This window comes from Rosa rugosa, chromosome 7, assembly GCF_958449725.1.
Source record: "Rosa rugosa chromosome 7, drRosRugo1.1, whole genome shotgun sequence".
NCBI lineage: Eukaryota > Viridiplantae > Streptophyta > Magnoliopsida > Rosales > Rosaceae > Rosa > Rosa rugosa.
In genome coordinates this window covers 18,952,714-18,978,720 of record NC_084826.1, presented here as the reverse complement: position 1 = coordinate 18,978,720, position 26,007 = coordinate 18,952,714, and the positions used below count along the sequence as shown (strand labels likewise).

At 40.0% G+C, this 26,007-nt stretch overlaps 2 protein-coding genes across 2 annotated transcripts; one reads left to right on the top strand and one right to left on the bottom strand.

The window, feature by feature from the left end:
- The first annotated feature begins 12,507 nt into the window (after window positions 1-12,507).
- On the top strand, window positions 12,508-15,109 carry LOC133720114 (putative F-box/LRR-repeat protein At3g58880). Its single transcript, XM_062146295.1, has 4 exons — window positions 12,508-12,775; window positions 13,264-14,217; window positions 14,329-14,481; window positions 14,677-15,109. The coding sequence occupies exons 1-4, from the start codon at window positions 12,719-12,721 to the stop codon at window positions 15,001-15,003; spliced, it is 1,491 nt and encodes a 496-aa protein (XP_062002279.1). The 5' UTR covers window positions 12,508-12,718; the 3' UTR covers window positions 15,004-15,109.
- Window positions 15,110-15,265: 156 nt separating this feature from the next.
- On the bottom strand, window positions 15,266-16,779 carry LOC133722437 (uncharacterized). Its single transcript, XM_062149333.1, has 6 exons — window positions 16,687-16,779; window positions 16,459-16,581; window positions 16,267-16,363; window positions 16,094-16,189; window positions 15,790-16,017; window positions 15,266-15,694 (listed from the first exon to the last, which is right to left on the bottom strand). Exons 2-6 carry the CDS (start codon window positions 16,566-16,568, stop codon window positions 15,575-15,577), a joined length of 651 nt encoding a protein of 216 aa, XP_062005317.1. The 5' UTR covers window positions 16,569-16,581; window positions 16,687-16,779; the 3' UTR covers window positions 15,266-15,574.
- Between the last annotated feature and the right edge of the window lie 9,228 nt (window positions 16,780-26,007).

The window sequence follows — 26,007 nt, the reverse complement described above, 5'->3', positions numbered from 1 at the left end:
AAAGTCTTTGTTTTGCTTCATCCAAACCCAAAAACCATATAAAATTTATATATTAAGTGAATCTAATGTAAACTTTTTGCATCTGAAAAATTGCGAATTAGCAGTAGTATCTTCAAGTAGAACTTGAAGTTCCTGTTACATTGCAACTGCAAAGTTAGATCTTCTGAGTTGTTAATTAAACCAGTTAGGGGGAAGCAATGTTATGAACAGTTTTGTTATTATTCCTAGTCTAACTAGTAGTGCGACTGTGGGTGTTGAAGGCAGCGTTTTGCTGCATAGTTAATGGAATATTAGATTTATCTAGTTTATGTAATAGTCTCCTCTAGGTTTGTGACACGTGTCCAATGAACAGCTAGGCCCCTACTTGTCTGGTATTTACATAATCAATGTATGAAAATTTGCTTTAATCTTTCTTTAGCTTTTCATTTCTCTCTCCATTGCTCTGTGTCACGGGCTGACTTTATACGCAGCGGAATTAACCCGTGAGGCGCCAAGGTTCCTCTGAACCAAGGCCGGCTTATCTTCCTTACTTTCCTGATACTCCATTTTTCTTTTTCTTTCTGTGTGCTTCTCTTGTCAACTTGACCCCCTTCGACATCATCCTCTTACTTGTTGAGGTTTACCAACGAAAGCTACTCCCGCATGAGTCTCACATCTTGTGACTAACCGATCGCTTCCTTATGTCATGATCGTCTTACAGGACACTCACCCAACCGATAGGCTGGCCTTGGTTCAGAGGAACCTTGGCGCCTCACGGGCTAATTCCGCTGCGTATAAAGTCGGCCCGTGACAGTTGTTATCAGAGCCTAGTTGGTTCATTCGTGGGGAATGGCCTTCCATGGTAGGAGTGAAGACCGGGATCTCTTCCCGAGTGCTACAAAGGGCATACCAATTGGACAACGGGGAAGAAAGCCAAACAAGCTAGTTAAAGTGGATACATTGAGCAACCAGGTGTGAGTTGCAGCCTTGCTCCATTAATTTGAAGCTGAAGAAAGGGCTGAGAAGTGCCCAAATGTTGAGAAAAGAAGCAAGCTGGGTGCCGGAAGAAGGAATGAAGAGTCATATCAAGTCGTTGACACTTGTGGTGGACTAGTGCAGTGTCCAATGAAGAGTCAAAGGAGCAAATCAGTTGATAGAGACGCATTCTCCTTGAGATTATAAGCCGCGAGAGGAGTGCATTTCTCCAAGGAAGTTATAAGAAGTCAGTCTCCTCGAGACTATAAGCCACGAGAGAAGCGCATTTCTCGAAGGATCCTTGAGATTGTAAGCCGCGAGAGGAGCGCATTTCGCCAAGGAAACTAAGGCACTTAATAGTTGCTCTAGAGATGTTCGAGTTCATGTAAGCCACAACAGTTAACATGAGTTGTCAGCTATCATATCAAGGGAAAGTGAGTTAAGTAACCTTTCTTCTGGTTTCAAGTGAGCTTATACAATGACCAAAGTGAGTCGGGCAAGCGATGATCAGAGGCCATGATGGCCAAGTTTGTGAGAATACCACATGGACATTGAAATAAAGAATTATACAAGGTGTAACTTGGATGGTATTATTCAAACAAGTTTCAAATGAGAATGTCGAAGAAAAGTGGGGGAGCCCACCAAGGCCACAAGGGCCACAAGACAGGAAGAGAAGCAGACTCTGAGCAACTGCGTGGGTGCAAGGAGGTCTGGAACAGAAGATGGTTTAGGACGGCAGACGACCCACAAGGTGCAACCGAGAGAGTGCAGGGTGTCTGGCCAAAGATAAGTTTGGAAGAAGTGAGAAAGAGGAGCTTGGAGTCCGAGAGAGGAACCAGCATGATTAGGGAAGAAGGTAAGTACACATGCGGTGGTGGAATGTTTACTCTAGATGGCTGATGCAGAAGATGGAACACGCGAGCAGTGCGTTTGTTGTCTCTAGCCAAGTTCACAAATGGGTGCGAGAAGGTTATGGAAAGACTGTCATCTGCCAAGTTCACAAGTGGGCGCGAGAAGGTTGTGACATAATCCATTTACCAAGTTCATGGGTGGGCACGAGAAGGTCGTCACGAGAAGTGATTCCAAGAATGGGGGACAGTAGTCAGTGAATGAAGCATCTGTGTTTGCAAGCCTATAGAGCATCTTGAAGAAAAGAAGGAGCGCACGTCAATGAGGGCATTGACATTATAAGTGGGGGAGGATGTCACGAGCCGTACTTAGGAGTAGTGCTATCGTGACACTTTGTGAAGGAAATGCCGAGAGGGGTGAGCCTTGGGACAAGGAGAAGCCAAGAGGGGTGAGCCTTGGAAGCCCAAGGACGAGCTTGAAGCTAAAGTGATGATGAGTGGCATTATCGTAATTAAGTGGAAGTTTGGGTTCGAGGTACTTCGGCTTGGAATTTGGGAAAACTCAAAAACACGAGAAATGTCCGGGACGTCGAAACGAGTTCAACACACTTGACGGCATGTCATTCGGATTTTCTGTGAATTAGTTATGGACAATTAGTCTCCTCGGCTATTTTGATGTTTCCTCCTGCCAGGTTCATGTAAGCAAGATATGCTCTATAGGGGGAGGCATGGTGTCAAGCTCACCACCACCCCCGGTGCTGGCCTTCATGGGGCACTAAGTGAGCTTCTCCCGGGTACCCGTGGGGACCTAGGGGACCGGGCATGTGTCGTCAGAAAGGGGCGGCATATGTTTCCACGAGTCAGAAAGGGACGAGGTTCGGATGAGGGCGATCCTTATGCCAACGGCGTTAGACAAACATGTGGGCTTATGGAAGATATGTCAGGACCTCGTGGTGCTCATTGGCCACGGAGCAAGCGACGTGGGCATGTGTTAGGGTTCGACCTTGCCCAAATCAAAGTGATGCCAGCAAGCATGGGAGGGGCGACCCCATGCTAGATTGAAGAAAGCTTAAGAGGGGCATCAAGGATGAGTTGTTCACTCAAGCGGCGTGCCAACAAGTAGGACGACATGCTTTCTTGGGGATTGGCCTATAGGCGAAGTATGAGGGCATGTGTTGCCCAAGAGCCAAGTGGGTTGCACAAGAGATACCCTCGAGGCAAAGATACAACGGCAGGTGGTGTCCACGAGTTGAGTGAGTTGCACAAGTGATGCTCATGAGGTGCAGAATGAAAACAAGTGTTGCCTATGAGTTCATAGGGTTGTGCCAGTGATGCCACAAGACGAAGTAAGCGGGCACGTGCTGTCAAGTAAGGTGCGTAAGTGATGCGCACAAGGTCAAAGTACGCGGGCATGGATTGCCCTTGAGCTGAAGACTGAGTGGGTCGCATAAGTGATGCCTATGAGGTGAAATATGCAAGACATGTGTCGTCTTGGAGCTGAGTGGGTGGTGCGAGAGATGCCCACGAAGTGATGAAGGTGTGCAAGCTACTAAGAAATGACTCAAGGAAGAAGTGTAAATGCCAACTTAGTCTCGGTACACGGTCATGCTACTTGCTATCGACGTGCGGGTTAGTTATGGGCTGACGCAAGCCGGGATGACGCTAAAGCCTATCGGTTGGGCGAGTGTCCTGTAAGACGATCATGACATAAGGAATCGATCGGTTAGTCACAAGATGTGAGACTCATGCGGGAGTAGCTTTCGTTGGTAAACCTCAACAAGTAAGAGGATGATGTCGAAGGGGGTCAAGTTGACAAGAGAAGCACACAAAAAGAAAAAGAAAAATGGAGTATCAGGAAAGTAAGGAAGATAGGCTGGCCTTGGTTCAGAGGAACCTTGGTGCCTCACGGGCTAATTCCGCTGCGTATAAAGTCAGCCCGTGACACTCTGCTAGGGTTGTAAACCCTAGCAAAGATCTGCAACATTGTTCCCACTCTTCCTTGGTGGAGAAAGATCTGCAATATTGTGCCTACTCTTCCAGTCTTCCTCGGTGGAGAAAGATCTGCGGCATTGTTCCTACTCTTCCTTGGTAAAGAAAGACTTGCAGCATTGTTCTGACTCTTCCTCAGTGGAGAAAAATCTTCAACATTGTTCCTACCCTTCCTTGGTGGCGAAAGATCTTCAACATTGTTTCTACTCTTCCTCGGTGGAGAAAGATCTTCATCAACACCCTTCCTACTTACTCGGGGCGAAAGCTCTGAGCCACGTACGACAAGCCATTCCAGGCTTAGGTGAGGGAGATTCAAGACTATACATTCAATTATCGATCATAGCACTATCTAATCAGAAAGTACGGAATTGATGTCTATCAGTTATTTATGTCTGCTGCTTTGTGGAGAATTAATGGTTGTTTTAGTTCCATCGATGAACTAAAGATGAATGCAGAGGACGGAGAAGGAGTCAATGAAACCGAGTGTTACCTTAATTATGTATGTACTTAGCTTGAGATGGAACATGGAACTGTGGAACTGTGGAAGTAAGGATTAACAGAGTTTTACCTTTTTCAGAAACAGATGATTTAACTATTTTTGTATATAATGTTAGAGATGTATGAAGCCTCCCACTGCTATCATATATTTGCTACCTTATCTAATAATTTGTAGAGAAGGAAGACATTGGTTACGGCTCTACAATAAGTTACATTTCTCAAATTTATAGTACTTTTGCATCAACAAAACTCATCTGAGGATGCAAAATATAAGTCCGAGAACAATATTATTCCTGCATATAAAAGGGTAATGCTGTATATTTCTATCTTCGGTATTGACTTCGTAAATAATTTACTTTGATAGGGCACTTGTTTTATCTTAGCTTTTTCGAGCCAATTTGTTGAACATCCTTTACAATATACCTGGTTTGCGTCTTTTGACGAGTTTCAAAATCTAGAACGTTCACTTGCTTTTTCAAATGCAAGTAGGAGATTCTAATGGACCATTTTCCTAGGAACTCCTTCTGTTGCAAGCTTCGGATGTAATGACAGAGTAATGACTGCTCCCCCATTTACTATTTTACTCTTTTTACTTTTTTTAACTGGTGAATTTGCTTAACTAATATACAAAAGAGTGGTTCTAGTTCCACCTGTAAATTTGATATTTTGACCTCCATTTTTTTTAATTATCAATAGACTTTGCCAACTAATATGAAAGATAAATAAAGGCAAAGAGAGAGAAAAAAAAATACTCTTCTTACCTCCCTTATTAATATAACATTTGTTCAAGTAAATCCAGAATATGTGTCTGGCCCAAACTCTAGGTTACTTGATCTAGTTGTAATAGGGTTTAGAATTAGAGATATTCTCGGAGATATTCGATTAATTGTACGATTATCTTTCCTTGTACAACTCTGATTCTATGTCTTGTAATCCTCTATATAAAGATAGAGGCCCCTATTATAAATGAAAGTACGATTCAATTCTCTCCCAATTTCAGTTTTCCTTAAACACGTTATCAGCATGAAGCCCTAACCCTGAAACCCTAAATTCGTAGCCATCAAACCCTAGCCACCACCGCTACATAAATTGAAGCCCTCAATCCCAGGATTCCAGAATCGGGGGCGGAACCACCAGAATCGGCCGGAAAACCACCGAACCGGCCACGGGCAGTATCGAACCAGCCCTCCAAGAAGAAAAAAAGGGATCCATGCACCGATTCACCACCTTCCGGACCTCCGATTACTACCAAATTTTGCCACCAGCAGCGTCTCTATCCCAGGATCCAGGAACAGGAAACATAACTCTAAAAACCGGTCTAAAAGTTGTTGAACCGGCCTGCAGAAGAAAGAAAGAAAAAGAAAAAAAAAAGAAAAGAAGGAAGCCCAGAGGCCCAGGCCCACTGCCACGTCAGCACAGGGACCCACTGCCACGTCAGCACAGGGACCCACTGCCACGTCAGCATCTGGGGCACCCACCGCCACGTCATCATCCAGGACTCACAACCACGTCAGCAACCGGACCCCAGTGCCACGTCAGCACCGGTCAACGCCGGTTGACCTTTTCTGGCTATTTTTCCAGCCAGTTTCCGGGCACTTTTCCGGCGAATTTTTCGGCGACCTATTTCGAGGTATTTTTTACTAAAAGTTTCCGTTTTTTAAGTTTTTATTTATTTTCTCTTCTTTTTTCTCTAGGACTTGCAAACTTCCTTCTTCTACCCCCTTTCTTCATCAGAGGGGAGACCTAATTAAGCCGAACTGTGGGGTTTCGTGCTCACTCCAAGCTTGGAGCTTCTTGAGATCTCAAAACTTAGAGTTTGTAGAGAATTTATAATCGACCACTTACGTCATTGTTTCGATCTAATCCAATACCTCTTGGATTGAATTTCTTGGAAGCGATTACGCTCAGAAATTTTATATATTTTCGTGGTAGCCTTTCACGCTCCGAAACTAACCCTAATTTCTTGTTCTCTTTCAGGATGAGTAACCTGAACAAATTGGACTTTGCTCCATTAGGAACAACTGGCGCTGGATATCACAGGTGGGCTCGTGATGTCCGCTAGCATCTCAAGGCGGATGGAATCCTGGATACGATTCTCGAGCCTAGCCAGGACGTGCTAACTGTTGAGCAAGCTCAAGCTTTGGAAGCAAATAGAGCAGCCTTAGAGGCAAATAAGGTGAAAGCCATCATCCTAATGACTCGTCATATGGATGATTCGCTCCAGTACGAGTGTATGAATGAAGAATACCTCAGAAGGCTGTGGGTCTCACTCGAAGAAAGCTTGACCTAGAAGTGAGATGACATAGCCTCCGCTTCTGTGATTTCAAGTCAGTTCTTGACTACAACTTGGAAGCACTTCTCATTAAATCCATAATGGCATTAAATCCTTAATGGAATTCTGTGGTAAAAAGATCACAGATGCGATGTTGATTGAGAAGACTCTCTCTACCTTCCCCGTCTCTGCATTGATGGTTGCTAAGAACTATCGAATCGATGTTACTTCAGGACGGATCACAAGGTTTCATGAGCTTGTTGGAGCTATGAATGTCGCTGAAAAGCATGACAACATCCTTGTGAAGAACTATAATTCGAGATCTGTGGAAACAAAGCAAATTCCGGAATCCAATTATAGTCGCGACCCTAAGAGAGAGCTCCAAGAGTGAAACCCTAATTTTAGGGATACTTCTGGACGTTCTGGTCTATATAATCACTCTACTTGGGAAGGTAACCGCCAAAAGAGACGAACACGGAACAGAAGAGGTCAATGTGGAAAGAGAGAGGGAGGCAATGCCTCTGGCCATGTTGGTAGGGCCACCAACACTAAGAGCCATCTAAATAACGCTTTCAAAGTGCCTCAATCAATGGAGTCTGAGCAAAGAGATGTATGTTCTCGATGTGGAGTATCCGGTCATTGGGCACACATTTGTAGAGCTCGTGAAGAAATGGTCACCGCCTACAAAGCATATTGTGAAGCAAGAGAAGCTCACTATGTGGAACAAGAAGATCAAGAAGATGATCTAGACTGAAGGGTTGAAGACTACAAATCTGGCTGGGATCAATAGATCGCCAATTTTGTTTAAGTCTTTATTTTACCAAGAGATGTAATAGGCAACTGCCATATACTTTGTAGTACGTAAATGCCATTGGTTCAGTTTTTCTTCACAGAGGCTCATCCAAAATGAGTATGATGTCTAGGAAGGTTTTGAGATAAGTGGTACTTAAGCGAGCTTTGCTCCACCGACAACTCTCTACTCACCTGATCATATTTATTTTGGAGTTACCGAAAGAAGTCAAACGACTACCTTTGTTTTACATTAGCTAGCATTTGGATTAGATTCTCCTAATGGTTAAGAGACAATGATTTACTCTGTTGGCTTATAAATAAAATTTCGAGTTCTTTTCATTATGACTCTATTTTGATTCTGAGCATATTACTTTGTGACTATGATGGCTGAGCCATTAGTATTAATTCAAGGACATGGAATAGCCAACTTCCTTTTGCCAAATGGCACCTTGATTACTATCACAGAAACTCTCTACGCTCCTAGGGCAAATCGCACCTATGAATAGCCGACGGATTCCATGCAAAAACGCATATAGAGAACGGAAATGAGTTCATTTGCAATGCCTCTAATGATTGCTAACAAAGACGCATCTTAGAGAAGTTTATGTGTCTCTCTAGTGGACTCTATATCACTATTCGAGCTATTAAATCCTTTAAAGTTATGAGAGATGATCTCTTAGATTTAGACATATAATGGCTTTGTCACGACAGGACAGGTCATCCTAGTCCTGATGATCCGTCTACTAAAGACTTCACACGGACATCCATTCTTTCGAGCGAAACGAAGCATGAATCCAAAGTTGATTCCTGGACACCACCAGCCTAGGACTGGCATAGTCCCTATCCATGACGCCATGGATGGCGCCCATCATGGTGATGGTGCTCTAGGTGATGCTGCAATCACCAACTTTGCTTCAAATAGCATTACAAACGCTCAGGCCCAACCAAAATACTCATTGGTTGCTTCTAAAGCCTCTCGCTCTTTTTATAAAACCTGTTCCTTAGGGAAGTTAGGACTGAGACCATCCTATGAAAAGTATATGAAATACTCATTTTGTTCTTACATAGAATCCATGGGGATTCTGTGGACTGATTCAACCAACTTGCGGACCCTTAAATATCTCATGATGTTGATTGACACGCAAACACGTTGGTCACGTGTTGTGCCATTGTCCACTTGTAATGCTGCTTATGCTACACTCCTAGCACATATCATATGACAATGGGCTCACTTCCTGAATCATCCTATTCAGTCAATTGGATTTGACTATGCTAGAGAGTTTACATGGAAGACTTTCGTTGGATATTGCAATGGGACTGATGTTGGACATCATATTCTCATGAACACACCCAAATGGTCTTGCGGAAACGACTACGATGGTAGTCAGGACATTGGTAATGCGCACCAATCTCCTTATATCCGCTTGGGGTGAAGCAATATTGCATACAGTTATGCTAATTGGTCTACGACACACCTCCACTCAATCTAGCTCTGCGTTACAACTAGTGACTGGGTACAAGTATCGTACTTACGCACATTTGAGTGTGTCATTTATGTGCCAATTGCGCAACCACAGCGCACTATGATAGGTCCTTACAGACGAATGGGCAACTACGTTGGATTTGAGATTCCAAAAATTGTCCGCCAGTTAATGCCCTTGCTAGGCGATCTCCTTACCGTTAGATTTGCGGAGGTCACTTTGATGAGACAGTCTTCCCGTCGTTAGGGGGAGATAAGAACACGAATGTTCAGCAGGAACGACAAGAATTATCGTGGTCTGTCCCCACTATGTCTCATCTCGATCCCTGTTAAAGTGATGAGATCACACATCTGCTGCAAATATGCGTGCAATGAAGAACGTCCCTAAGAGAGGACGTAGTGCCACCCTACACGGAGGTAGGCTTGGCGCCAACACCAAAGAGAGTGACACTCTAGCGTTACAGGCCATGGCCCTAGCTAGGATGCGTGGGAGGCCCGTGGGTTCGAATGATACTTTGGCACATTTCAATCCTTTGATCATCAAGACTCAAAATCCGTCTCATGAGAATCGTCCGGATTATGGTTATCGTTGTGGGACGCCTCAACGTCAGAACCTACTCCTGAGAATATAGAGCTCTATGAAAATTACACTAGTGTACATAAGACGTGGGATAGAAACTCCATCATAGTTGATGATGTAGTTGCGCATGAGTTTGTTGAGTCAGACGATATTGAACCACGCTCCGTTGATGAATGAATGCCACCGTAAGTTGAGAAATCTGGCCTAAATGGAAATATGCGATCCAGGTTAAGTTGGATTGTCTAACGAAGAGGAAGGTTTTTGAGTCAGTGATGCCAACACCTTCTGACATAACACCTGTTGACTAATGGGTATTCGTTAGAAAGCGTGATGAGAAAAAGAGATGGCAATCTCGCCTTATGGCGCAAGGCTTCTCACAAAATGCCCTAGAATCGACTACGATGAGACATATTCTCTCGTAATGGATGTCATTGCACTCCACTACCCTGTCAGTTTGGTAGTTTCCGAATAACTAAACATGCAGCTTACAAATGTGGTCACTACGTATCTCTATGGAGATCTAGATACGAAATGTACATGAAGGTTCATGGTGAACTTCATTTACCCAAGTCAATTGGCTCTTGACCACAGAGCACATTTTACAAAGAGGTTGAAACGCTCACTAAAGTGGCTACTTGATTGGGAAGGGATATGCCAACGCGTTTCCATAACAAGTTTCGGATTTTATCGCGGTTCATGTTGGACATGATCTTCTTTAGAAGCCCTTAAAGAGTTCAGGGAAATCGCTGAACACTTGAAATCCGATTTTGAGATGAAGGATTTTGGGAGAACACGATTATGTCTCGGTTTGGAACTTGAGCATCGTGTTGATAGATGCTTAGGCATTTTGACAAGGTCAAGCCTTCAAGCACCCCCATGATCGTCCGTAGTCTTGATCCTGAAAATGATCATCTTCGTCCGAAGGATGATGACGAAGATGCACTAGGGGGAGAAATGCCCTAGTTAAGTACAATAGGCGCATTATTGTACTTAGCTCAATACACAAGACCGGACATCTCATTTGCAGTGAACTTGTTAGCTAAGGTATAGGTTTGCGCCAACGCGAAGCCATTAGATTGGTGTAAAAGAATCTTTCGATACTTGAGATGTATGATTGATATGGGCTTGTTCTATCCCTACAGAGAGACGATGGATTCGGACCCATCACACACCAGGAACGCTGCCAACACTGGCCTGCGTCCACTATCCCCATCCCTAAACGATAAGCGTTTTGGAAGGTTTTGCTGATATTAAGTATCTCTCTGACCCACACAAAGGTCATTCCCAAATTGGTTAAGTGTTCACCATGGGTAGAGACCGTGATATCTTGGAGGTCTACAGAACAGACCTTAGTCGCTATATATATCTTCGAACCATGCAGAGATTATTGCTCTTCACGAAGTAGTTCGTCAATGTTTATGGATTGGATCCATAATTACGCATGTTCGACAATTGTGGTTTGAAGTCTACCACAGATGAACCTACGAGCATTTAGGATAATGGTGTTTGTTTTGAATAAATGAAGCAAGGCTACATCAAAAGCGACAACACCAAGCATAATCAGCAACAACAGACTCTCCTCAAGATAAAAGTGAACTAGGTTCGATCTGAGAACAGTATGACAGACTTGCTCATTAAGTCATTGCCTAAATTCCACTTTCGAGAAACATGTTAGTAGCATCATTCGTGGAAGTTATCCGAACTCCAATGACCGTAGTTATAAGGGGGAGATGCAGACATCAGGGGGAGTTGTCTACATGTATGGTCTCGAAACGTGAAGGGTGTGTTGTGCTCTTTTTCCCCTTCGACCGAAGTTATTTTTGTCCCACCGGGTTTTTGTTACTCGGCAAGGTTTTTAATGAGGCAACTAGAGCAGCACCACGTTTGGGCGACACAAGGGAGAGTATTCAAGTAAATCCAGAATATGTGTCTGGCCCAAACTCTAGGTTACTTGACCTAGTTGTAATAGGGTTTAGAATTAGAGATATTCTCTGAGATATCCGATTAATTGTACACTTATCTTTCCTTATACAACTCTGATTCTATATATGTCTCGTAATCCTTTATATAAAGAGGCTCATATTATCAATGAAAGCACAACTCAATTCTCTCCCAATTTCAGTTTTCCTTAAACAACATTCAATTTTTTTCTTTTGAAGAGCGCATTAGTCTAACATTCAATTTTTTCGGAAATAATACCTATATAACTTTATAATTACCTAAAATAATTAAGTAAAAATAATTAATTTCTATACACAACCCCATGATTTGATACAAGAGTAAAATTCAAAACAATTTGATTTGGAATTTCCTTAAACTAAATTTATTGAATATTTTGGTGTAGTTATTACTAATTAAGATTCAAGGTAAAAAAAATTATTAGATTTAATCTATATATATTATTTATTTTTTTTGAAATGATATATATATTATTTATTTGAGAACCAAAGTGTTTTCTAGAACCATCCGTATTACAAAACAAACAAACAAAAACTATGGAAAGGATTAACAAAAAAATTGTCTGCTTGTTCGGCCCTCCAAGGATCACCATCTGGTTCCGTCACTGAAAGTACACCAAAAATGTAGGTAACTTAGTCACAAAATTCTTCCTGGTTGAATTGATAGAGATAAAAATAAAAAAATTATAAAAAATGGTTGAAGATACAGATTTAATTGTTTAAGGGTGTTTTGGTAAAATTGATGAAGTGTACTTAGTTTTTTAAGTATTCAAAAAAGTAAATTGGAAATTTAATAAGTAGAAAATGTCCAAATATCGATTATAAGATAATATATATGACTTTTTAAATATCTTTCCAGGACATGAATCTGTGTTCCTGTGAGATTTGCTCCTTGGGAAAGAGATGGGTGGTTAGTGTCATTCCTTTCCTTCCCGTTTGGTTAGTTTTTTTAATATTTGGTGATCATCGTTTATACTTTTCTAATTGGAACTCGATCTATTAGGTTTGGTAATCGGTCGAGTTTTGTATTGACGCTTTTCGTTTCTGATCATTTGCATTGATTTAGGGTTTGCTTTCATTACGTAGATTGCGTTTGTTTACTTTTTGTTAAATTTTGTTATCTTTTCCAAATCGAATTAGGGATTTGTTTCTCGATTGTTAACTACGTCGGTTCATATTTCCTATCACATTATGGTTTGTTCTCTATATAAGCACTAACCTACGTTTGCAGTATTCATTATTCATCATCAGTGATTTTGGTGGATTCCAGTTTTGTATTGTTTCAGGTTTGACGCTTTGTTCTAAACCTTTATCAATCTTTTGCACGTGATCTCGCTGTAGAAGACCATGAATTCTCGACCCAAAAAAACAAGGCTGATGGATCAAACTGAAATTTTAGCAAATGTAAGGCTCTCTCTCGGATTGACGAGATATCATTGTATTGCATGTATATTTTAGGCATTCGATCTGCATGAGTTCATATCAGACTAAAGTTTTCTCATAAATCTACTAGTCTATTTAGGGTTGAAGAGATATCATTGTATTGCATGTATATGTTAGGCATTACATCTACATATATGATGAGTTCATATCAGAAAACATAAATCTACTAGGGCATTTCTATTCAAGAAAAACCCCTTAGTCAATGTACACAGGTGATAAATAAATAACTACCAAAAAAAAAAGGACAACGTACTCTTTTCATCTTTTGCTGAAATGATATCAATCTGTTATTTTTTTTCTTTTAAATTTTGTATTTTCTTATCCAATCTTTACTTTTGTTCCAAAATAGGTACGAGCATATCTAGCTAGTAGTATCTATAACCTGCTTGATAATGCTAGTATTTAGGGGTACATGTGTATTAACTGAGATTGTGTTGTTATGTTCTCAGGCTGATGAGGAGGGCAAAAGTAAAGATTGGATTGATGAGTTGCCGAGTTGTATTGTCTCATACATACTTTCCTTGTTAACCATAAAAGATGCATGGGATGCAAGCTTGGTATCCCGTCGGTGGCAAGAACATTTGTGGAATTCAATATTAACAAGGCCCAATCTTGAATTTGACATTCCAAACATTTTTGGAAGTAGATATGCTGGAGCCAAGTTTACTGATACTACATCGGATAGCATTCGTTTGATAAATCAATTTAAAACACCAGACTTTGTACAACGTGTGAATGCAGTTTTGAAGCACTACCGTGGTAAGAAGGTAGAGTCTTTCAAAGTGGCTTTCTTTCTTGATGGATCTACTGCCAACCTTGATAACTGGATTCGTTTTGCAATTACAAAGGGAGTTGAGGTCCTTCATCTTCATTTGTTTCATGACCCCATCCATGGAACAAAGAAATATGTTTTTCCTTATGAGTTACTTTCGGAACTGAAATCTTCCACTCTGAAGCACCTGTCATTGCACAGATGTGTTCTACGACCTTCCCCTGATCATTTTGACAGATTCAATCAGCTAACAAGTCTTTGTCTTAATCAAGTCGACCTGGGTGAAACATTTCTTCAGGCATGTATGTTCTCCGTTTGTTTGTTCCTCGAGAGCTTGACCTTGATTCGGTGCCATCTGGATTCATGTCTGATTGTTTCTGGTTCATTACTTCATCTAAATGATTTGAAACTTTTCCAGTGTTTTAACTTATCAAGAATTGAGATTTCAGCATTAAATCTTATCTCCTTTGAGTACACTGGACGCATTCCCACTATTTCTTTTATCCAAGCTCCACGTTTATCAAGAATTTACTTTTGGGGGCTGAATAACGATACAATAGCTAATGCTAATGCATTAACCCAATTTGCATCGACTCCTGCGCTTGAGACTCTTCAACTATTGATTGTTCAGGTGAGTATCTATAGCCGGCAATCGTGCATGACTGCACGGCAAGTAATGTTTGCATATTTTACTATTTTTACCGTGCTTAATTAATCTTTATATTTTAACGTGTATGTGCAGGAAGTACCCCAAAGTATTCCAACATTTAGATACATCAAGCAGCTGGACTTGAATATCGTTTTGGGTGAAAAGTCGGACTACAACGTTCATGACCTCATGTTGGTTCTGAATCTTCTCAAGGCTACACCCGTTCTGGAAGAACTTGTGATAAAGGTTAGTCTTGCTACATTTTTTCAACCAATATATATGAAAAGCTTCGTTAAAATAACTTTGAGAACATGCATCTGTGCATCAATCAACATATCTGTTGAGTATATTAAGTACATCTATTTGTGCATCAACCAGATATCTGTTTGAGTATGAACATACCGAGTATTAACTAGACAATATCTATTTGATTTACTGTAGGTACGTCATCCAAAGTACTCGGAGAAAAACCAACAAGAAAGAACAGAAATTTCTGGGTTCGCACATGATTGTTTGAGAAGAGTTAAGATGCAGGGATTCCAAAGTAATGCCTGTGAGATAGAGTTTGCTATTTGGCTTCTGAAATATTCATTGAAGCTTGAGATAATGGTAATCGACCCGTTTGGAGACATGTATTTGGGTGGGGATATGTGGGAGGCCATCGACGCATATGGTTTAAGATCGGCTCGCAGCTGGGAAGAACACAGAGCATTTGTTCAAAAAGAACTAAAGAGAGTGCAGACTCATGCTCAAGTTATAGTTCTATAATAGCTGTACGTCGTTCATGTATTTAGGTGGACTTCTTTGCTTTGATGTCTATATATGATGTAACGATATATTTTAAACTTTTCACATTATTGACTATGAAGATATATATGCCCAATCCTGACTGGATATATATGAATATTTGTTGATTATTAGCTATTTTATAGATCTGAAGGGCTATAAGATCGAATTGGAGTGTTTTAGTTCGTGTGTTAAAGTTAAGCACTTTTGTTCTTGTAGAATGTAAAAGAAAAGAAACACAATATTCACATACCAAAAAGTTAACCACTGAGTTTGGTTGTTATAGAACATATATACAAGAAAATAACATTTTCCTCGTACCAAGAAGTTAACCACTGCTTTTGGTTCTAAACCTCATGTTTCAGAAGCAGAATTAGAATCAGTTTTGGCCACCCATGTAGGCCCAGAAGAAAGCAAATTAAAGCAAGCTACAATCAGGCACAAGCCTATTAAAGCTTCAAGCTAAATTCCAGTAAAATGCGCAGAAGGGAAGTTCATGTAGACAACACCATAGTCCCTTACCAGACTTTGCTTTGATAAACTGTCAGCAACTTTATTTACAACTGTCATACATGAGAGTTCCCAATTCTACGGATGCCAAAGAAATGTTCGCAGGACTTTTAAAAATGGCCCCTCTAAATGCCAATTCTTGCCTCCATCTTTTTGAAATATCCTGTCAACACAATCACAGAAGTACTTAATTGGAATGTTCAGACTTAGACATTGAAAATGTTCCTTAGGTCGAATTTTCAAAATTTTGCTCAATACCTGAAATTCCTTAAGCCCCATATTTATGACAATCTCACGTTCTACCACAATCAAATCAAGATCAACGGTACTAACCACAGGCCATGCATCATCCATCAGCACACAATGACGATATATCATTTCTTTGTTCAGTTCGTTCATTTCAGTGATGGCTTCGATAGCCAAAACATTAAAGTTGTGACTACCAATGATTAGAATTTGATACTGATCAGCAGGACGTCCTAGGACCTTGAGATACAAGCAGAAGATGTTACACGTGCACCTGTAATGACTTCCCTTGCATTAAAAAAACTAGACTCCTTACCTGCCATTTTTCATGGTATAATCCAAGAGGAGCAATCCACATGTTCTCATCTGGCCAATTTTCAGCATCTCTCAAGATTTTCAAAACCTTGTTGACCTGCACAGTCAAATTATCATCACTTCTCATTCAACTATAATAAGACAGAACTCAAGATTTATTAATAATAAAGTTACCTTCGACATCACCACAAATTGATCATTTACGACAAATGTGCATAGTGTATCAGTGTTCTGGTCATCAACATTCAAGACAGTACATAATTGCTCAAGGCTGAAATGAAAGAACAAAAATTTCAGATGGTTATTGCATCATAGCATCAAGAAAATATTTTGAAATTAAAAGTGAGAGTAAAATAATCTGCATACCCATGAATAGTAACTTTCTTATTATGGATATTCTCCACAAATGATTCAAATAGCTCACCACCCTCAGCTCGAAGTTCAGTACGTAAGAGACTTTTTACCAATTGCTTCATATAATGCAGATAACTGTCAAAATTTCAGTCTATCAAATTAAAGGCTTTAACATATTAGTTGAAGCATAACTTATCAAGGAAGGAAAGAGGCAAGAGAATGAGAACTAAAGAGGCATACCTCTCTAGGATTCACTATCCGACCATGGTATATGGGAACCTTCAACAACCGAAAGATATTGCGCTCGGGAAAATCTCTAAAGTCAGAGATCCTAGATATAGACAACAATGAGATTAATTGTAAACTAAACACAAGCAGTCATTTAAATGTGGTGGACACAAGGAAAGAGAAATCCATTTGAAAAAAATAAAACAAAAAGATGTGCACAAGAACAGGCATAATCAATCACAATAGTTATGCGCAATCACAATAGGCATTTCATTTAAGCCAATGGAAGAAAGAAATGAAATATTAATAGGAAAAGAATTTGATTATCTTGTCCAGTATAATCTCCGTACAAAGTCAATGTGAAAAACAAAAGCCCTCAAGACCAATGATCTAATCTGTGGTATCCCCATCTATGTTCTGGCAGTAGGAAGCTACCAAGACAACCATTTTTCAGTGTACGAGCAAAAAGAACTACAGCTAGCAACCATTGAATAGATAGAATCATAATTAACCTAACAAGTTCCTAGCAAAATGATGTGCATGCAATTGAAAGTTTAGGCTGATAAAGGACAGTAGATTCTCAATGAATATTCTTGACTCACACAGACTGACAGAAACTAGTTAGGGCGAGCTCCGGTAGCATTGTTAGGATTAAAATATATACAATCATGATTGAGGGATGACAAAGATATATAAAGTAAAAAATGCATGTCTTATGTATGAGTGCAATATGTTGGCGTTGACGCATTAACCACTACATAAGATGGCAGAAGGTGCACAAATAACAAATATTAAGTTTTACAATGCAATCAATATCTTAATCAATATCAGCAATATATACCTTCAACACGAGTACGTGCACAAATTGCGGTCAGAAAAATTGTTGGTAAAGATAGACCTCACAATTTTATCTACAACCAAAATAAATATAGTTACTAAAGAAAGACAACAACATACCATCGGAATCTAATGTCTGGATGGCATTGATTAAGAGTTGGAAGCAGGTTAACAGCATCTTGTATATATTTTTCCCCCCTCAACTTGTTTCCCTACAAAACCAAGTAACTTCTTTAGTTCCAATATATTTTCCAAATAACAAAACCAGACGCCAATAATTAAAATTCAAAAGTGATCCTCAAACTACATTATAGATAATTACACTTACATTCTATACTACAAGAAGAACTTCATTATTTTCAGCTTAAAAAACAAGATCACAACTTACAGGGATATATATCAATTGCAGCATGTAGTCGAGAGGCAAGAAGCTCAAGCAACTCTTGATGGGAAACTTGATCCTTATCTGGACTCAACCCCAAGTTGTTCTTGAGAGAAAGAACATTACCTATAAAAATAAGAACTTGAACAATGTTAGATTAAATAAGAACATTAGTTATATTAGCCTGGCTTTGGAAACAGTCATGATGTCATGAATCTACTACCAGGCTTCACCCGATAAAGAATACGATATATATATGATACATGCAAAACAAAAAAGAAGTACCAGATAGCCAAAAAGTATTCAAGTAACAATCATATAGGAAATGAGAGCCTCGATCTCACTTAGTGTAAGCATGATGGCCAATTGATGGTTTTGAACGAATCACTATCTCATACCACCCGTCGTGATAAGATCAAATCTCTAATCTGGTCACAAGCGAAGACCATGGAGATACTAAATTGAGAAAATATTTGCTAGTTGGAATACTGTATTGATGGATACATAACATTATGTGCAAGAGTAAGAATTCGAACTATTCTGGTGAGTCAAATGTGCAAGTTTCCTGCATTCCATTACTAATAACTCAAAGGGAAATTCAAGACATTCAAACCAGAGATAACCATAAAAGGTACTGAATTATAGACAGACACATATAGATTGGGCAAACATAGTCTCATTTTAACAAACACTAGAACAAGATAGGCGACCACTGTGAGGTTTCCTAGCCCTCAACACTTTGGTAAGAATCTACGGCTTAGCAACCGTTGACAAACAGAATGTTGAAAATGTATTTTATCACTTGCTGTTGAAGCATAGTCACTCATCAACAGGCGCTTCAGCCTAACAACATGATATTAGAGGCAAAACCAAAATGAAGAATGAGACATCTAGATGTTAATGGGAAATGAGAGCCTCTCGATCTCCCCTTACCTTGTTCTGATGACTGACTTGCATGATAACCACAATGACATGCTTTATAAGCATGAGGCTATTGACAGCGGACACATAACTCTACTTCAATTCTCCTATAACTATTATAAGATCAAATCCCCAATCTGATGACCACTCAATTTAGAACTTATTATTTGGTGAGATCCAGAAAACTCACAAATCAGAAGCAGGCACTTGGACTCACTGAGGTTCCACAGAGAGAGAGAGAGAGAGAGAGAGAGAGAGAGAGAGAGAGAGAGAGAGAGAGAGAGAGAGGGAATGGAATAAAAAGGACTATGGCGGAAACTAGATTACTCGTCGAAAATTAAAGACACCGATACGAAATCAAGGACGCAGAGACCTATATTCGCGGAGACAAAATCCTAATCAGCTTGAATTTCAACAAATCTTGACCAAAAACTAACGATCCCGACTAAGAAACTGAATCAATCGGCCTAAATTATCGTGATCACTGACAGAGGCCAAGAAGGGAAAGAAATCAAGTTCGGAATCATCAATGGCGCTAAAATAGGGTTCGAGATCACTTACAGAGGGCAAGAAGGGGACTGTGAGGCCCGTGAGCGGTGCCGTGGAGGATAATGATGGCAGTCCGATCCTGGAAGCGAACCCTTCTCGTCGGGTATGCAATGTCCATCTTCAAACTTGATTGATCAAGAATCCAAAGCACAGCGTTTATCTTTCTTTTGGAAATGAACGGGTTTTTGGGTGACTGAAACCGAGAGAGAAAAGAGAGGGAGGGAGACGGTTATTAAATTCCTTTCGAAAACAATATGGCGGGGGCTAATTCACTCTCACCGCTTTTTATTTTTATTTTTATTTTTTTGCCATTTTTTCAACTTGTCTTTCATTTACTATTTTCTTTATCTGGATTTTTTTTTTTTTTTTGGGTTACTATTTTCTTTATCTGAAAACAAGAAAACTAACTAAACATGAGAACTCCCGGTTCTTTTTGGTCTAGGCATTTCTTCAATATCAGTTATTTAGGCTTGAACGGTCCGAACTTCAAAGATAATGATTCTAAATTTATTGTCAATATTGTTCTTTGCCGGAGCATTTGCAGTCATGTTACGTTCACATTAAATATGGCTACAACATCTAAAATTTCCCCAATGCATAGAATGATCTGAAAACTTGTAATCCAATCCCAACAATGGTTCTGTGTCACACCTCCAGTATTCAATTTGAACATCTGCACTTGAGGGTTTTTTATTTTTTATTTTATTTTTTTATTTATTTTTTATCAGGATTAACATAGTAATAAGTAACGTTATAGATTCTAGTGCTAGTCGATTTAGCTTGCAATACTCCACTCGATCATCAACTGCTCTAATAATAGTGTTAGCAGGATCAACAGGCAAATGAACATTTTGTTCAAAAATAAGTTTATTTTGGCACATCAATGTGAACTAACAGATGAAGACAAACAAATTACACCATTTACAGGCTTGGACTTGAGATGTGGCCCAAGAGGCTGCCGCCTCAGCCCATTCTATCTGACGGGCCCAAAAAATCTATTTCACGAATGCAATAAATAAAAGGAAGTCTTTATACTTCCACTCCCTTGTTTTGGTCATTTTAAGGGATCATTTGTGGGACGCACTTTTCGATCACATATCGGCATCTCGACTGTTCAGTACTTATGACTCCATAAATAGATCACTTATGTAAATTTTCAGCCAAATCGTTAAGGTGTCCATAAATGTGATTTACAATTATAAACATGAATAGTTTAGGTTGGACCAATTTTGTTCATCCATTAATTTAATCTAGTTCGATACCTTCATGGTCATCAATTTGGTTGTAATTTTGCAAAAGTGATCTATTCATAGAGTCCTAAAAACTGAACGCGGTTGAGATACCGATATGTGATCGAAAAATAGGTCCCACAAAGGATCCCTTAATATGAGAAGAAAAAAAATGGGAATCCCTAGCCTAGAGCATTAGCAGTGGGGACCCTAATTTGGGTCCAAAAGTAAAGGAATTAGGTTGTAGTGGGTCGGAAAAAAATGAACTCAAATATGCCTAAGATCCATTTGTTGAATCAGATTTGGTCCAATGACAGACCTTAATCAGTTTGAACTCAAATTTCGCAACCCCAACCATGTGACAAAAAACTCTGCTATTGCTTGCATCAATTCACACTCTACATAGTGGTCCCCACACAAATTTAACTTTTGTTTTGAATTGTATGACCAAGATTCATTGCTTGGTAGTATCAAACGGCCAAAAAAATGAGTCCAAAAAGTAAGTTTTGCACCACTACAGTGCCCAATAAAAGTAAGTATCTTTATACACTATTCAGATATACTCAAATCACTATTCATGTTCAAGAACAAGAGAATTCGGGAGAATACTTGGATGCTTTAATTGATAATAGGGGCATGTTTATATAGAGGCTTACATGTACATATCTTAAGGTATAGGAGAAAAAGAGTACAACACACTCTTCATATTTCGAGACCAAAACATGTAGACATCTCCCCCTGACATTTGCGTCTCCCTTTAATGACTACGATCATGGGAGTTCAGATAATTTTCGTAGACCAACACTTTGCACATCTTTTCGAATGTGGATTTAGGTAAAGACTTAGTAAATAAATCTGCTATGTTGTCCTCAGATCGAACTTAATTCACCTTGATCTTAAGGAGAGTCTGTTGTAGCTGAGTGTAGAAGAATTTAGGCGATATGTGTTTAGTGTTGTCACTCTTGATGTAACCTTGCTTCATTTGTTTAATGCAAGCAACATTATACTCATAAATGCTCGTAAGTTCATCTTTGGTAGACTTCAAACCACATGTATTTCGAATATGCTCAATTATAGATCTTAACCATAAACATTTAGTGAAGAGCTATAATCTCTACATGATTTGAAGAAATAGTGATAATGGTCTGTTTTGTAAACTTCCAAGATATTGCGGTGTTTCCCAAGGTAAATACATAACCTGACAGGACCCGTCCCAGATTTCACCCTGAAATCCGAACTGGCCCTGCAGGGCCCACCTTAGAAGAAATTCTTCCAAAAAATTTGGCAGAACTTCCCCTAAAATGGACTACCCAAAACCTATAGAAAGGAAATTTACACTTCTAAATCACCCATCCTTATTCTCCTAGAGCCACCCTGCTCCCCAAATCACCACATCGTCCAATTCACATAACACAAAACGCAACTTGAATAACATTAATCCCACAGGTAATCAGAGCAATTCTAATAAAAAGGGCAAACAAGGAAAACCTAATTCAAAGGAAAACGCGGAAGCCAAGCTGTTGACTATGCCTCAATTCCATGTACGCCCGACCCCAACTAATCTAGCCTGCAAACTGGGCATTTGAAACCGAAGGGCCCAGGGGGAAAGTAATTGAAAAACACGTTAGAGTGAGTGGACCAAAAAAATAAAGGATTAAATTATGTTTAGTCCCTGTACTATGACATTTTTTTCGTTTCAGTCCCTGACATTCTCAATTAATCTAAAAAGTCCCTAACGTCAAAATTTCCGTCTGATTGGTCCCTCCCACGTCAAATTAGGAGTTGGTCTTAGGTGAAATGTCCAATATACCCCTATGTTATTTCTTTTTCCTTTTTAATTTCTTTTTCTCCTTTTTTTTTCTTTTTTTCCTTCTTTTCTTTTTTCTTTTTAATTTCATTTTTGCTTTTTCTTCTTTTTTTCTTGTTCCTTTTTAATTTCTTTATTTCCTTTTTTTTTCTTTTCGTTTTGCCTACTTTCTCCGTCCTCAACCCACCAATCTCATTCCGATCAAACTCCACAACCCATCTGTTTCTCTCCCCAAATTGAAACCAAACCCAGCAAAGACCTAGCTTGGCGGTGCAGAGATGGACATCGAGCAAAAGCAAGAGGCTAGGAGCTGATCGATCACTTCTTCACCTTCTCTGAAGCCATCTCCCTCTGTTGGGATCCGCCCTCGCCTCCATCGTCGCTGACGCCATCTCCCAAACACAAGCAGATCCCAATCAGCTCGGAAATTCGCCGTTGAACCACTCCCCTCTTGTTTTCACAACCTACTTCTCTCTCTTTCACTCAAATCTCACTTTCTCTCTCCACATCAAGCCTCAATTTGGAAACTTTTCACTGAAAACTACCATTTTTTCAGACCCTGAGGTTTTTGGGTCTTGCTCAAAATGGTGATTTGGATTTTGGGTCTGGTTGAAATGATGGTTTTTGATGGCCAAGTTGACCAAAACCAGAAGTGAAGAAGAAGAATAGTGATGGAAAAGAAAAATGGCCGCCGGCGTGGAGAACAATAATTGGGGTTTCAGGTCGATCTGGATTAGTTCGCCGACGTGGCGCTACCGATGCAGCAGGATACGATGGTCATTAAAAAGGAAAAAGGAAAAAGGAAAAAGAAAAAAGAAAAAAGAAAAAAGAAAAAAGAAAAAAGAAAAAAGAAAAGAAAAAGGAAAAAAGAAATTAAAAAGGAAAAAAGAAAAATAAAAAAAGGAAAAGGAAAAAAGAAATTAAAAAGGAAAAAGAAAAAAGAAAAGAAAAAGGGCCGCCGGCGTGGAGAACAAGAATTGGGGTTTCGGGTCAATCTGGATTGGTTCGCCGACGTGGCGCTACCGATGCAGCAGGATATGATGGTCATTAAAAAGGAAAAAAAAAAGGAAAAAAAAAAGAAATTAAAAAGGAAAAATAAAAAATAAAAACGGAAAAAAGAAAAATAAATAACAAAGGGGTATATTGGACATTTCACCTAAGGCCAACTCTTAATTTGACGCGGGAGGGACCTATTGGAGAGAAATTGTGAGGTCAGAGAGTTTTTAGATTAAATTAGAATGTCAGGGACTGAAACGATGATAGGGACAAAGTACAGGGACTAAACATAATTTAATCCAAAAATAAACAACTAAGAATAAATCATTTAAAGGAAGTAAAAGTTTTTACTACTTTCCCACATATTTAAATTTATAAAACCTCGAAAAGTAATAACTTTTACTTCCTTTAAATGATTTATTCTTAGTGAAATTGGGACCATATGGGCGCCTCAAGGCGGTGATCATTTCCCCTAAGGCCATTCACTTCAATTTGCAGTGTGGAGGTCGAATCGACGATTTCAAATTCATTTAAAGAAAAAACCTCCGAACCCTAGAATTTGAAATCGTCGATTCGACCTCCACACTGCAAATTGAAGTGAATGGCCTTAGGGGAAATGATCACCGGCTTGAGGCGCCCATATGGTCCCAATTTGGTGGTCGGAAATGGCTGAATCGCCGGAAAAGCTCAAACTGCCCCCGTGAGGTTCCTTGCTTCGATTTGGGGTTTTCCGACCAAATCGCCGAAACCCAAGGGCACTAGAGTTAAGAGGGGGAAGAGGCGATCACGTGGTGGCCGGTTGCCCACCGGTTGATGGCCGGACGGCGGTGAATCGAGGGGAAGAAGGAGAGAGGCCGACGCATGGGAAAGAGGGAGAGGAAGAGAGATAAAGTCAGGGTAGGTTTCCGAAAATGGAAACCTACCACAGTAACTTTCTATATATATAGAAAGTTACCGTGAACAGTAACTTCCACATTTTAGGCCATAACGTTCACATACGAACTCCGATTTTTACGTACCACATATGCACACCTCGTTTTAACGTCCTCTACAACTTCCATGAAGAACATTTTCTCAAATTTTGACCCGAACAAAAAGTCAACTTTTAGGGCCACTAAAAGTATCGAAACAAAGTAAAAGTAAAAAGTGAAAATAGTTGTCATTTACCGTCCAGATGACTAGTAAACAGGTAAATTAAGACACGGAACGTTACATAACCAGTTTGGGAACGACCTTTATAAGGGTTAGATAGGTACCCTACATCAGCAAAACCTATCAAAATGTCGTTCGAATTTTGGTGAGGAGAGGAGGGACGTCGGCCAACGGCTGTAGCGGCGTTTCTGAGGCATAATGGGTATGAATTTATCATGTAACTGATAAAATGAACCTGTCACATGCAACATTGACTGTGACCTATAATGGTCCTGTGACATGCACTATGACCTGGTTAGTGACCAAAATTCTGGTATCTGCCCTCCACACAACTTAACTATAATTTCACCCTCCTCCATTTTTCTCCACTATTTTTTACAGTTTTACCTTTTTACCTTTCTACCTTTTTGGGTTCTTATATCATGGTGACTGAACCTTACTTTATGTCGAGACAATGGCGTACTTCTTCTTATTCACGTTGGTCTTTCAATGCCAGTGATGCTAGATCATGGTTTGAGCGAACATCCTTCCACCGTGGCTCATGTGCCTGAAGGCTCCTTGCCCGGCATGGTAGGTCCCGCCGCCAGAAATACATGAGACAGCGCGGCCGGTTCTCGATGGTGGACTCGGCGGAGGTCTGGTTGTCGGCCTTTTTTGAGACAGTATAGGCTTGATGGCCGACGAAGATGACAATATCAGGTCAGATCGAGGTCTTCATGACGTCAGGGAGATGGGCGATATGGGCTTGATCAGTGGCCATGTCGCCTCCCAAGACTTTGACGATGGAGAGAGACGATGACATGAGTTGTAAATTTTAGTCTTTTTAAGGTCATGTTATTATTATTATTATTAGTTTGAAAATATCACGTTGATATATTAATACTCAAGCCAAAAAGGACCATTACATATTCTTCCTCTACCATTTATGGTTAGATAAAGAGTTTGTGGTAAGAACCACAACTATACATAGATTAGGTCCAATCATTTGACGGTATTCATGCTCACTTATTCAAACGAGCCTATGAACTACATAACAAAGACATAGTGATAGGCAAAGTAAAATAAAACTAAATAAAGGATTTAAAGAGCTTAAGAATAGACCCAAACCAGGCCCAATCAAAAACCCAAAATCCTATGCAGAGAAGCCCAACACCAAGCCCATTTCCATAGCACAGTTTGGTAGCGTTCGGCGGCCTGCGCCTAGTTGGGTCAATGGCGCCATCACCATATCTTCTTGCTGCAACCACAAAGAAACCAGTTGCACCAATTGAATGCCCCAACCAAAATCCTTGAGTGTTGAATTTGGTCGGTCGAAACCAGGTTGACGACAACAAGCTTGGGTAGAGAATTGCGGCCCTTCATCACTGGAATCCCAATTGATGTCTGGGCAACAAGTAGATGACGCTGCATCAAAGCCATCCAAGAATGGTTAGGTGCGGCATCCATAGTAGAGAGACAAT

Bases quoted from the DNA above. Each gene is read 5' to 3' on its own strand.
- LOC133720114 (XM_062146295.1), top strand. From the start codon at position 12,719: ATGAATTCTCGACCCAAAAAAACAAGGCTGATGGATCAAACTGAAATT. The intron at 14,218-14,328 runs GTGAGTATCTAT...GTGTATGTGCAG, and splicing joins TTCAACTATTGATTGTTCAG to GAAGTACCCCAAAGTATTCC. The intron at 14,482-14,676 runs GTTAGTCTTGCT...GATTTACTGTAG, and splicing joins TGGAAGAACTTGTGATAAAG to GTACGTCATCCAAAGTACTC.
- LOC133722437 (XM_062149333.1), bottom strand. From the start codon at position 16,568: ATGAAGCAATTGGTAAAAAGTCTCTTACGTACTGAACTTCGAGCTGAG. The intron at 16,364-16,458 runs GTATGCAGATTA...CTTTCATTTCAG, and splicing joins AAGAAAGTTACTATTCATGG to CCTTGAGCAATTATGTACTG. The intron at 16,018-16,093 runs GTAAGGAGTCTA...TTGTATCTCAAG, and splicing joins TATACCATGAAAAATGGCAG to GTCCTAGGACGTCCTGCTGA.